The sequence below is a fragment of the Diuraphis noxia genome, unplaced genomic scaffold (assembly GCF_037042655.1).
Source record: "Diuraphis noxia isolate RWA-SAM2 unplaced genomic scaffold, SU_Dnox_SAM2 contig0001, whole genome shotgun sequence".
Classification (NCBI taxonomy): Eukaryota; Metazoa; Arthropoda; class Insecta; order Hemiptera; family Aphididae; genus Diuraphis; species Diuraphis noxia.
Window position 1 is genome coordinate 89,291,437 of NW_028301711.1, and position 14,447 is coordinate 89,305,883.

The 14,447-nt window shown below is 27.4% G+C and overlaps 2 protein-coding genes across 2 annotated transcripts in view; both read left to right on the top strand.

Annotated features, from left to right (window-relative positions):
* LOC107167940 (uncharacterized) overlaps positions 1–14,447 on the top strand; it is a 178,448-nt gene that overhangs the window by 73,997 nt on the left and 90,004 nt on the right. Inside the window, exon 3 of the mRNA XM_089216591.1 lies at positions 12,972–13,188. Coding sequence (XP_089072717.1) covers positions 12,972–13,188 — 217 coding nt within the window. The remainder of the gene's footprint in view (positions 1–12,971; positions 13,189–14,447) is intronic.
* On the top strand, positions 3,376–4,780 carry LOC149062374 (uncharacterized). Its single transcript, XM_089221792.1, has 3 exons — positions 3,376–3,958; positions 4,175–4,407; positions 4,485–4,780. Exons 1-3 carry the CDS (start codon positions 3,695–3,697, stop codon positions 4,603–4,605), a joined length of 618 nt encoding a protein of 205 aa, XP_089077918.1. The 5' UTR covers positions 3,376–3,694; the 3' UTR covers positions 4,606–4,780.

Consider the following 14,447-nt stretch of genomic DNA (forward strand, 5'->3'; position numbering starts at 1 on the left):
TTACATAAAACTGTTACAAGTTCTTGAAACTTTTTATCAAAAAAATTGTTACTACAGGAAAAACCGTATAGTACAACCAATATACTCCTCGTTTGATAGGTACTCTAGTTTTGTTAAAATATAATAAAGAAAGAAAAACATTTTAAATTACAATTATGAACAGTGATATTTCAGGTCATTTAGAACCTAAATGTTCATTTCTCCCTAAAAAAATATATTATACTGTATGTTGTATCGCTAATATAGAATAATATGGAATTTTATAAAATATGAGGATTTATCGTGTTTCCTTATTCTTAAACTAGGTAGGTAAATGGTTTTCTTTTTTGAAACAATAAATAAAATAAAAACGAGAAGGAATTTCATGTATAAGTGTTCCAAGTAGACATTGAATGTTATGGTAATGAGTGAGTTTATAATAAAATAGCCTCTGGTTCTTTGCCCCGACACCTAACCCATCATAAAAAAACAATATTACTAGGGATACATTAAATGACGTCGCAGTTCCCGCCACCGCGACCGTCATAATTCATAATATAACAACACCATACCCCTTATTTTAGATCATCATCATATTATTAGTTGTATAACAATCTATATTATTATTATTATTATCGTTACTATACATGTATCCAGTATGTATAATATTTATTATAATAAAATATATATATCAGTGCGTTTTAATAACATAGTTACTACTAATCATTTTATATATAAGTATACATACACAGGCGTTGAAACGTACCGTAAAAAAGAAATTATATTAATGAATATTCTACGTGGTTAGAGATAAAACGATGTCTATTTATACGGATAATTATAGGGTCACACAACAATTCCTGTTGCACCGTCAATATGTCGTATATCCAGTTATCGTCAACAAAATATGATAATATTCACTAACGATTATGAAACATAGCGCTACAGAAGCGTTTTAGAATTTGTTGGCGTTAGCGAAGAGCATTTAATATTATAATCGCAAAATATTGTTTAAAGCACATGACAGTAAAAATAAACGACGCAAACGTGGTCAGCTCAATACGAGCGGTAATATAGTATTAGGTACACACAAACGTGTGATATCATATATTAAATCTTTATTGTCAGGCAACGGGGCAATTTGTAACCCACAGTCATATTATGTTTTTCCCTATAAATGGTTCCGAAATCTAAAACGAATTATAAAATCATATAATGTAGTTATCTACTAACAAAAATTACTTCACCTTTTAGCTAAAAATATACTGCACCTGCAGATTCTTAAAAAAAAATATTATAGTTATGTATAAATATGTTTTAGAAAAATAAAATTAATACCCTTTTTATCTATTAGTATAATGATATGAGTCAATTTCAACTTTTACTCGGAAAAAAAATAATATAGCCTATTAAATGAATCTCCTTTTATATTTAAGATTATTGAACTTACTGCGAAAAATTATATATTTTATATTATAAATAACATTAAATATAATGAATTAAACTTTAAAGTTTTAATCTGTTATGGGAATACAATTCATCTAAGAGTTCATATAAAGTTAACTTAAGTAATATTTTGTTTCCAACTGATGTTAAAATTAAATGTTCTTTGCAGTCATTAACTTGCACTTCATGATGAACAAAGTTTGTTTGAATTTACTCTAAATCTAAAATAAAAATAGGTAGTATAATAAGTATTATTGAGAATATATATGATACCTACCACTTTTTTCATTTAGCAAAATTTTTTGTTCAGATGATCTTATCACTATTAGTTTTATAAAGCTTATTATTTCTAAACCTTAGGTAACTGGTAGACACAGATATATTTTTAAAATATTATGTAGTAGGTAGGTATAGATCATTAAAATGTGTATTATTTATTTGATTGTAACCATATTTATAAATACGATGTTTTTTGTTTGTAAAATGTAGATTATTTTATAAAAGAAATACAAAGAAATACAAGTGAAAAAAAGTTGAACTAAAGTGGTTGGAGGGGGGGCAATTGTAGTAAATGCTGACAGTTACTGATGCCCGTAAACATTCACTAACTAAATTGTTAAATGTTGGATATTCACATGAATACAATAATAATAACTTTAAATAAAATAAGCTTCAAGCCTTCAAACAAAATTAAATGTTATTTTACAAGTTAAAAGTAAAAAATAAAAATAATGATTCGATGAACCTTTTATTTCATGTTGTGATATAATTTAATATGCTAATATCTATGTATTATTACCAACTAATATTTGAACACAAAAACCTGTAAATAAAATACAGTTATTATTGCATAAAAATTAATCGACAAAGGTTCACATTATAATATTTAAACGTAACCAAAAAAAAAAAAAACTAATTGGTAGTTAATTTCCTATACCCGATATTAGTGTTTCATATTTTAGTAGGTTATCGACCATTTCTGAATCAACTATATGGACTCATGTCCAATATGTTTCGGGTTCAAGAAATAAATTAATTTTAGTGAACGTTTAATTTTTCATTGGTATGAAATAAAAAAGTAATTGATGATTATGATAATTAATAACAAAACAAACTTTCTGAGTTTGCATAAAAAAAAATTATTTGTATACGTGTACCGACATAATATAGGAATATTATAATATACTCTATTTTAGTATATTTAGGCCAGGCAATAGAGACAACATTTTTGAAAATGGCGGAAAAAAATCCCAACCAAGATTTTTTTTTTAAAGTTTTAATAAAATATGTCTTAAACATAATAAAAGTCCCCATTGATCGGACTGGAGCTTTTTTTTATAAGCTCATAAAAGTTTAAAAATATGAGCTTTTTTTAAAATCTCAAAAAATATTACAAATATCAAAAAAAGTTTTAAATAAAAGTTATTTATTAGAACAATTTACAAAAAAAAGTTTACTTATATATTTTCATTTAAACAAATATTTGGCAAAGATATATTTGTATAGAAATTGACAGTTAAAAAATTATTAATAAATTTTTCTCTCTTTCCGTGTTAAATTTTTTTTACACTGTATTAAATATATTTATGTGTTCTACAAACTAAAGGTGAACGATTCAATTATAATAACATAACAAAACATACTACAAATAAAAATAGTAAATAAGCTAGAGAATTGGTAATTGGTTAGTCGCGAATTCGCGATGTACATACTTTTATCTGAAATTCTGTACGGCACGTCATAAACTCATAGTATTTATAAGTGATAAGAAACTGGTTTTGTGCCAAATAATATTGTTATATTGTAATCTATTCTTACAATAGTTTCCCGTCATATACGGATGGTAGGTACTGATGGCAGTAGTGTACGTATCGTAGTCGTAACGAGTCAGTTGACAATCTTAACGTCTTGTGCGATTTAGTGAATATTACGTTGTTTCAACATTATTAGTTCAATTTTTTATTTTAAAATTATAATATTACAAAAAATGTCATTAATAAAGTGTTATATTTGTAAGAAGACTCTAGGTAACTTTGTTGAAGTTAAACAAAAGGGTTTAATAAGTCTAGTCAAATACGTGATGACAATAAGTTTAATAATGTCAGTGGCACGATAATGGTACATATTGAATGTAGAAAATCGTACACGCGTAAAAGTAGCATCGTAAGTGACTTAAAACCAGCTAGTGCTTCAACTGCGTCTAATAAGTTCAGAGCGTCAACGCCGAAGGTGGAAAAAAAAGTGTAGTGATGTGTTTTTTGAAAGCCATATGGTAGTTCCTGTTTCAAAAGAGAACTTTTTATCCAACGATCATAATAAAATGCGATTTATTGAAATGCTTAAAATAAAATTAATTAATCATGGGTTTATTGTTAAAATAGCGAATGATGATGTTGTTAGCACTGCAATAAATGTATCAAGTTATCATCTTAAAACTATCTTGGTTGGTGAGGACATTGACTTGTTAGTATTTCTAATTGCTTTAACTCCTAGAGAAAATAATATTTATTTTCTAAAACCTAGCTCAGGAAAATAGAAAAAAAAAATGTATAGTACTGAATTCATACAAAACCACGATAAACCAATGATAAATAAAATATTGTTTTATCATGCGCTAAGTGGTTGTGATACAACGTCAGCTTTATTCCAAAAAGGAAAAAAAAATGCGTACAAAAACTAGATGAACAGAAGGATATAAACTCAATCGTTTCAATATTTAATAATTCCAATTCATCTCATGAGGAAATAGCAACAAATGGTGTTAAATGTTTTTTTATATTTATATGGTGCATTAGAAAATGAGAAGTATTTGGACCAACAACGTTATAAACTGTTTATAAAATGCGCTACAAAAAACAAAATTAACCTTGCGTCACTTCCTCCAACAGAAGAAGCTGTCAGACAACATTCTTATAGAGTTTACTTGCAAGTGCAGCTGTTGCTAGGTCATATAAAAAACCCGGAGGATTGGGGATGGACATTTCAAAATAATATTTTGTTACCAGTTACTAAGCTCCAGCACCCGATCAGTTACTTAAATGTATATCATGTAGTTGTACAAAAGGTTGTGGTAAAAACTGTGGTTGTCGAAAAGCAGGTCTTAAGTGCTCAATTATATGTGGACATTGCAAAGGCCAATGGTGCACTAATTCTATAGAAATAGAGGTTGATTGTACATAAGATTGTACACTTTCAGAATTATTAGATGGAATCGCAGAAGATGAAGAAGAATGCGAAACATAAAAGTATGATCTGCCTGCACTGAATGCAGTTTTTTATTATACAAATTATTTGTATGCTGTCATAAGTTTTAAAAATATCAATTTCTACTATGTTATTATAATTCAATCGTTCATGTTTATAGTTTGTAGAACACACAAATATATTTAATACAGTGTAAAACCTATTTAACACGGAAAGAGAGAGAAATTTATTAATAATTTTTTAACTGTCAATTTTTATACAAATATATCTTTGCCAAATATTTGTTTAAATGAAAATATATAAGTAAACTTTTTTTTGTAAATTGTCTAGTAAATAACTTTTTTTGATATTTGTAATATTTTTTGAGATATTAAAAAAAGCTCATATTTTTAAACTTTCACGAGCTTATAAAAAAAAAGTTCCAGTCCGATCAATGGGGACTTTTAGTATGTTATAGGGCATATTTTACTAAAACTTAAAAAAAAAATCTTGGTTGGGATTTTTTTCCGCCATTTTTTCTTCTTTGCCTGGCCTAATTATGGTATATAGCTTTTATCTACTTATTTACTTTCCAACGATGATAGAAATTTTTGTAAATATAAATTCAACCACCGGTATACAAGTTTAACTCAGTAGTTTAATCCTTTTTCTAGGAATTAATTTTCTTAGAGTTTAATATCAGATTTATTGTAAGTTACTATAAGTCTGTAGAAACTTGAATTGATTTTATTCAAAAAAGATTTCTCACAAATAAGAAATATCTCAATTTTTTTTTTTAAATATTATAATTCATCAGTCAATATTATATTATCAGTGGCTCACCAGCTGAGGAAAGTGAACTCACATTCAGCGTCCTACTGAGCTCTTTAATAAAAGAGGAAATAACGAAAGTAAAACATAAATATATAAATACATTATATACTTCATTGTAATATTTAATCAAATTTGAATTTATTTTTATACCTATATATTTTTAAATGTTCTATGGTTTTTGTATTTTTTTTTTTACACAGTTTATACGTTTACATTACATTACGTTTTAGACAAATAATATTTTGCCCCTGTTGATTGTTATGGATAAAAATATTAAATAGTTAGGGAACGCTAAAAAAAAATGATACAATCAATTGGTTTACAAAATATTGTCTGTAATGTCACCATTTGAAAAGTACATGTCACAAATCGATATTTATCATACAAATAGCATTATTAATATTATGATTATGTACTTTGTAGTTAACAGTTTTGAGAAGGATATTTTATTTTTTAAACATCTGCCTTATTCACACTATTATTATAGGCTCATGAGCCACCATACAGTTTATGTCATTCACTCCCAAAACACATTAATTGCAGTAATATACGCTGTACTGCTAAACTCTATAAGATATACAATAAAACTTTGTTATAGTGCGTTTTCTGATAGAACGTGGATTTAAATCAATCCCATGTACCCTAGGCTATGGAATCCACCAGCTTTCCAAAAATGTCGGAAAACGATTTTGTAGCTTCTCGAGTTAAAACTGCTGTCAGTTGTAACTATAATAATAGCGAGATCTCAAGATTAGAAATAAAACCATATTTGAATCGAGACTGATATTCAATTATTTCACATATAATGCTACGTAGTTATACTACTTATATATAATGTATACACGCACACCGGTCACCGGTTATCCATGTATGTACATTTCCCATAAAGAGAACCTATGAAAAATTAATTATTCTTTTGAATTGATTAAAATTTTATTTGATACGGCCAAGCAATGAACTTTTAGCAATCATGTCTTGTAATATAATTAAAAATATTTAACGTACTTAAATCAATCTAGAAATAAAATAAATATCAATATATCTAAAATGAAATCAATAGAGTATATATAGGTATACATTCCGTAACCGCAAAGCTTTCATTGTTTTTTCAGTTATTAATCAAGTTGAAATTTTCATTTAATGTTTAAAACTCTATCCTTAAAATGTATACGTATTTATTTATTGACTATACGGAGATTTTTTAACTGATATATAAAATATAAAACACTTTTTGACATATTTTTACTGTTTGTTTTTAATACTATCAAGTTTCTGAATATTTTTTAAATATGAACAGCCTGAAAGGTACCTAATGGACTTATATGAAACCAATTTTTTATCTACAGGCACGTTTTACATGATAAAGATGAATCTTATTTTACCAGCTACCTTTTTTTTGTTGAAAAAAAAGTATCTCAATAAAAAAGACACATTATTATGTCTAGATATAAAACCAATATAACAATAAACTACCTAAAGCTCTGTCAATGCAATATATTATGTTGTAAACTATTTATTATATTATATGATTATAAATTATGTAGGTAGGTACATAATATTATTGTATAAGATTCCAAAACAAGAAAAAAATGTATGTAAGTATATAATAGTAACTATTAGTAATGTAATGTATATTCGATGCTACAATACCTTAATTTGTTTTATCCGTTTTTCCATAACTATACCTAACTGCAATTACTCTGGTTCCCCTTCAAGTCAAAAAAATCTTTCAACTTTTTATAACTGCAATTTTAAGTATATTCCATTGAAAGTTATACAATATTTAATCAAATATTAAAAAAATTAACTTATTTCAACGAGGGTAATTAACTAGGTATCCTCTTTTTTAAAAAAAAAAACATAAATGACCAAACGATTCGACGTTTTAATTTTTTTTTTTTTTTGAGGTTATATTATATAGATATTGATTCATATAAGACTTAATAGTTGGTTTTTTTTACAATAGTCTTTAATGTCAGTTAATAAGCTTTAGATAAGCAGATAACCCTACCAATATTTATATTTACCTATATCTGCAAACTGATATTAAGGAGACTTAAATGTATACAATTTCGCATGAAAAACTGTAATATTTCGGTTGAATGGAAGTTAAAATTTAAAACGGATTTTGACTCATTAACTGATTTAACATGTTTTAACCGAAGTGATTTTAAACATTTTGTTTTGTCAATTGTAATATCAATGAACAAAAACGGTATTTTTTTAATTTTATATTTATTTAAATGTCACATAATACCTTCAGTTAAAACATACATATAGTGGAGTCAAATGAATCCGAAATCCATGTTTGAAAACAAAATCCACTCAACCTGTCCTACAGTTTTTGGTGTTATCATCTTTTGTGTCGTTTCAATTGGCTTGAAAGTAGTGACCATAATATTGATTGACATTTGCCCAAGCGTACGTATATACACCGATTAAAAATAAACCATTCATTTGTACTGGTGATACAATGTTTATATTATTGGTCCACATTGACACAATGATATATACTAGCCAGTCCCTTATATATTAATTTACTTATCACTCATTGACACGTCACCAAAATACAATCATATTAATTCCCCTTATATGTTGCTCCTTACAACACGTTTGACTGTAGCCCCTTGAATCCATTTTAATTCTAATTCTAATTATATGATTCAATTATTTTAGTGTCGATAAATATGTCGATGTTTTTTAATTAATAGTTTCATGGATGAATACGCACATGCGTTTTTTTTCAGTTGTCAATTACATAAAACTGGCCATTTCCGCAAATCCGCGACCGCGGATATGGTATACATTTCTGGTTAATTTAAAGCCGACCAATTAGTTAATCAAAATCGCTAATATATCATTACAGAGCAGATGAAGTTATTTAGAATACCTATTATATTTGTTATTTATGATGTATGTTAAATGATTTAATACGGTTATTGACCAACAACCATATGTTTAATATTTTACATTTTAATAGACTACCGTGTATTGCAAATATTATGAATTTTCAAACGGGCAACAAATGTATGCTGATTTCTGACACACTGCAGCCAGTTAAGTCACAAAGACTACTTAATGTTATAACGTTGTGTGAGGATAATTAATTATTTAATGCAAGCCGGTAATATTGTAAAAATAATATGACCACACGTTTTTAAAATATTAAGAAACATTTAATTTTCTATAAATTTATGTTGTATTAATACATCATGTTTTTTTCCGAATTATATAACTTAGACGAGTTAGAACTAATTTTAAGTACCAAAATTAATGTTCTAGAATATTCCTGACGGTGAATAAATACGATATTTCTAATACTGCCTGATCTGTAGTCTGTAAGTAATAATGGAATTTGAAGTTTTAATTTTATATGATAATTAATTATATACATATATTCAATATAACTTAATAATTAAGAAAAAAATGCTGATTATTTGTTTTTACATTTATTTATTAATTTTTTATTATTAATAATACCCGCGGCAACATGAGCCATTACAGGCTTACAGTGCGAAAATTATAAATTACAGAAACTATAGAAATTACAAAAATAGTATATATCATATATTATGTATATATAAGTTACATTACATTTTGGATATAAGATTGATGGCTGTGAAGAATTGAATGATACTGGTAATGAATTGAGGTTGATTGCATAGAGCTTCTGATAGTGATTTGGGTAAGTTGTGGCTTCTTCAGGTACTGTCGTAGGTTCGGCATTCCGTGAGAATGTGGTTGATGGTGACTTGGGCACCGCAGGTTGTGCATATTGGGGGTTCTTCTTTGGACATTAGGAAACTGTGGGAGACTTTTGTCTGTCCAATTCTTAGTCTGGTTATTATTACTTCGAATTTCGAAGGGAAATGTCCAATTATTGGTGTTATGTTTTATGTGGTTTAATTTCGTGTAATAAGATTTTTTGACATTTCTTTGTTATGAACACTCGTATGGAGAAATGTTCTGAGTGATGTTGTTGATAGCAACAAGGAAAAGCATCACCGAAATTGTAGATCCTTGAGGAACTCCGTTCACCTGTAAGAAAGACTTGGATAGAGTTTGATGAATTCTTACTTGGAATGTTTTTATTTTAAGAAAATTACTGATAAAATTGAACATCTTGTTTTGACTTAGTATTTTAGTTTTATATGAAGCCCATATAAGACTGTGGCTATTAAAATCCCCGATAATAATGAAGGGTCGTGGTAAGTGCTTGATAATATTTTCTAATTCCGTAAGTGTAAAATTGAATTAATTTGGAATATAGATATGAAAGAGGGTAATTTTTCTTTCGAGTGTGATTGATATTGCTACAGCTTCTATGTTTGAATGGATAGGGATTTCTTTCCAAGCAAATGAGTTATTGATGAGTGCGCAAACACCACCATATTGGTAGTTATTTATATTAGGTGGAGATTCGTCAAATTTGAGGTAAGTCTCTTGAAGCCATATTGCTATAGGTTGGTGTAAGTTTATTATCAGTTTAATTTCTTCGATATTTTTATGGAGTCCATTGAGCTTCCATTGAAGTTTTATTGGTTATAAATGGTGATTTTTTGGATATTTGAATTCTTTATAATGAAGAGAGATTACATCTTCATAATGACTCGAGGAGTGAGTTGCATAGCCTCGTGAGTATGTTTTTAATTCTAAGGTTTTTATTTTCTGGTTTCGTGTCTAATATTTCTATTATTTTCATCGGATTTATGTTAAATTGGTTTAACAGATTGGAAGGATCATCCACACTGAAAATATTTTCAATAATGTACCTGAGTTGAGTGAAGTCTATTTTTCGGAAGGGAATTCCTTCAAAGGCAGTTTTGGCTGGGGCCTAATGTTTCGTCTAGTTTGGCTACTATTTGTTCTATGGAGTTGAAGCGTTTAATTTTTTTGTCAACGGGTTGAGATTTGGTTAGGTTTGCTTATTTTAGTGTTGTTAATTGGTGTAGAGTGTGTATTATGTGTTGTTTCTGCATTTGCTTTTTTTCTGTTTGATTATAATTCTAATAGCTTTGTTGTGAGAATACTATTATTAGTTTGGTGGTTTTGATTTTCCTTTGGGATTGTTGTTGTGTTAATACTTTAATAGGGCTCTCTGTAATGGATGCATTGTCGGTGTCGCTGGTGCTGGCATATGATGAGATTGGTTTTTTTATGTGGTCAACTGATTCCTGTGAGTGAGTAGGGTTGTTGGTTAATTGTTAATTATTATGTTCGATAATATGTTCTATGTTTGTACTGTCCTTATCCGTGGTATTTGGGTCATTTTGTGGATTAGTATTTATAACAATTTCTTCGGATTTCGGCGAAGAGGGGTTATTGCTATTAGTTAGAATCGTATTATCAAAATCTTTTTTGCAATGGTTTGAGGTATGGCCAGTTTGTTTACAAATATAGCATAACATTGTGTGATTGTTTTGAAATAATATGGTCGACGATACTCTTACTGGCGAAATATATACATAATCTATGGTTTGATAAGCGTGAAGTGAATTTTATGTTATTATGTGACGTAAGCTGGCTGAGTGCTTGATGTATTCGATTTGTGGGATGTAATTTAATGTATTAAAGATGATTGCTTGATCTTTTTTTCGGAAAGAATGGGTTCGCCGTTGTTTCTGCGAATGTTTTGTGTGTGATAGCCGCTAGGTTGTGTATTGGGTATTTGGGTGGCATGATTGAATTAGAGTTGTCTACGATGGAGTATTTAGGCGAGGGTAGTTGTTGTTACCTATTTGGTTGTAGGGGACTGTAGTATAACAACATAACTTCTTAATTGTAGTGTGTTGCATATTGCATCGTATGTGTTATTGCTATCGGAAGTTAAGAAATGCGATAAGCGAAGACCGAGAGGACACGTGTGTATCGGATGGAGGTTACACACGTACTGATAAATTATTTTTGTGATCATTTAATATTAAACATACGGAAAATGTATCTACAATATTTATACACAAATATTTATTTTATGAATGACGACGATATTGAATAAGATGTAGATTAAAACATGGTATTGGTAATGTTTTACACTTAATGATATGTATTTTATTCGTGGTTAACTATTTTTGTATAAGAAAAAAAAATAAAAAGTATCACGTCATAGCATTAGAGATTGTTGTTGTTGATATAAACTAAATAGCGCAGGTTGTCTATAATATCGATTAAGCGCATTATAGCCTATTTATTTTATTAGCTTATATAATTTAAATTAGAAAAATGAAGTTTTTTTAATTTAATTTTTATGTTTATAAAAAATTGGGATCATGATTGATATTAATTTACCAGACATAATATACATTATTCTTTAAGTCTCTTAAAATTATCTTAAAGGTATAACTTAAAAATAACGATGCTAAATTCCGAAATGTATAGATAAGCAAACAAGTTATACATATAATAGGTAGGTAGGTACTACTAAATGTATTTAATACGAATTTTCTATTAAGTTGTAATTATTTATTCATTATTAACTATTTTTAAGATATAGGTATACCAAATAAATGCCATGAATTCTAAACTTCATAGGTAGCATATCAGCACCGATAATAATTATTTTGTACTATACTCATATCGAAATTAAAGAGTTATTTAAATAATTTCTACGAGTGAGGGAAAAAATAATTTGTAGGTATCTATAGTTAAGTTATTATACAAACACCAATAAAAATGAAAAGTTTATTTTACATTTATTTATCTCGATGAAAATTATAATAACAATAGGAAATAAGAATAGTATTAGGAAGGTAACACAAATTGATTATAGCTTGTACTCATTTAACTCCTTCAATATTATATTATATTATTGAAGTAAAATAACGTAATATTAATAATATGTTGTGTATAGAAATCGTTTTAGAAAAACCACTATAACTTATAAATTATATAACATAATATTTTTATTGAATAAGCGATGATTTGTTAAGATCTTTGATTTTAAATACCATATAAAAAAGTAGGTACTTATGTAAAAAAAAAAATCGTATATATTATAATATGTTATGGAGGTTTATAATTATTGAGTATTTATGAGTATTTTCCAGCTGCCTATTTGTTGCAAGTAAAATATAGTTTATTCTAACACTTATGCGTGAGATAATCGTTATTACATATTACATTTTTTTTTAAGGATATCTGTATTTTAGAGTTCTCAATACCTTAGTAAAATCCAGACATTATAATTATTTATCTGCATGAGAAGCACCGGAACACTTGACGTGATGAAACATATAGTATACAGAAATATAAACTTTTCCCAGATGGGTGTCATGTATTTCATTCAACATTTACTTATTTTAAAATAATTTTTAAACCTTGACCCGTGGAAAGAGATGATGTATAATAATAGTCTGAATTCGTGTTTACCCCATATTGCCCTGTGGTTAAAAATTCCTGACAGCTTACCTGTTAAATTACAGAGTAGTATACCGAGCAATGAGCACGTGTCAGAGCGTACTTTATTGTTATATAAATACAGGTTTGATTCATATTCATTTGTTTCATATCTACAACGTTTTCATATTTTTCAGTACCAATCGATCAAGTAGCAGTTCCGGTTGGTGGGAAAGCTTATCTGCCCTGTGACACACGAAATCAAGATCCGGGAAAGTCTACAGACTCTTCTGGATTTTTCATGGTCATGTGGTTCAAAGAACAAAAGGAAAATAACCTAAATGATCCGAACTATGAACCAGCCGCATCTTCATCCTCCTCAATTCTACCAACTTCCAGTGAACCAATATTCACGTAAGTATTTTCATTTTTAATATGGTACCTAAAAAGTATAAAATAAGCTATTATAATTTCTTTAATACTACTTAAGTATTAAAATAAAAATTAAGGATTTTATATATATTTATATTTTATTTACCTAACCTTATAATACTAAAATTAAAAAAGGCCCATAGTAATAGATACATAACTAGGTATGTTGTTAAATAGATATGTAAGGAATAAAGTGAGAAAGTAGAGTCGGTTAATACTTTTGATATATACAGTTTCATTAAATAACACATGTTAGAGGCGTGTTGTCTATTTAAATTTGAAACCAATGATTAATTGCCGTATTCAAAAACGATTATAAGCAAAGATTATTTACTGTTAAACAAACTATAATATATTAATATATAATATATTAAAAATACTAATAAAATTGATCCACACATTTTTAGGTTTTCCAAAAAAACTTATATTATTACTTATTTATAATATTAAATGTTGCGCCAAGGTTTTAAAATTAAGTTATAAATTGTTTAGATTTTGTTTCAAATAGTTTTCGAGACTTAATGTACAAAAAAATGAGATACAGATACCTGGAGTATAAAGTATCATATATATATATATATATATATATATACATAACGAAAAATATTAAGTCAATCTTAAGAAGTCGAGTATAAGGATCTTAAAACTCTTAATATTTTAAATTTATAAATAATAAAGTTAACACTACTAATATTTTGATTGCATTAAGTTAAGGAATTATTTTGGTTAATATCGCTTGTTGAGATAGAAGCAAAAGATTATGCTATTATATTCAATTTGAAAACTTTTAAAATCACATTAAAATAGGTAATCAACAGTTTAGGGCATATTTATATTCAACGGTATTTTTTATTGAAATTAAAATAAAAATCGTATAAAAACATAATGTATACGTTAATATTTTTGTTTAAATTCTGAACGTTCTATAACTAATAAATTAAAATTTATAAAAATGTACTAATTTTATTTTTCAATATAGACACGGAGTTAACATACCATAGTTTTCTTAAGTACAAAAAAACCAACATAAACGTTGTGTTCCAATAGTATATCATACTCATTACTCATAATAGAAAAGAAATTTAACAATCATCCTATTTTATTTTTAAAGTATAACTTTATTTTAAATGTATGTTCAAACCATCTAAACAAATTTATGGTATTTGACCGATAATCGTATTCAAATCTCAAATAAGAATTAAATCGCGATAGCTATTATCTGGTTTTAAAATATTATGATG

Coding starts and splice junctions, on each gene's coding strand:
- LOC149062374 (XM_089221792.1), top strand. CDS start 3,695: ATGGTAGTTCCTGTTTCAAAAGAGAACTTTTTATCCAACGATCATAAT. Junction 3,959..4,174: donor TAAAACCTAGCTCAGGAAAA/TAGAAAAAAAAA, acceptor ATGAGGAAATAG/CAACAAATGGTGTTAAATGT. Junction 4,408..4,484: donor GAGGATTGGGGATGGACATT/TCAAAATAATAT, acceptor ATGTAGTTGTAC/AAAAGGTTGTGGTAAAAACT.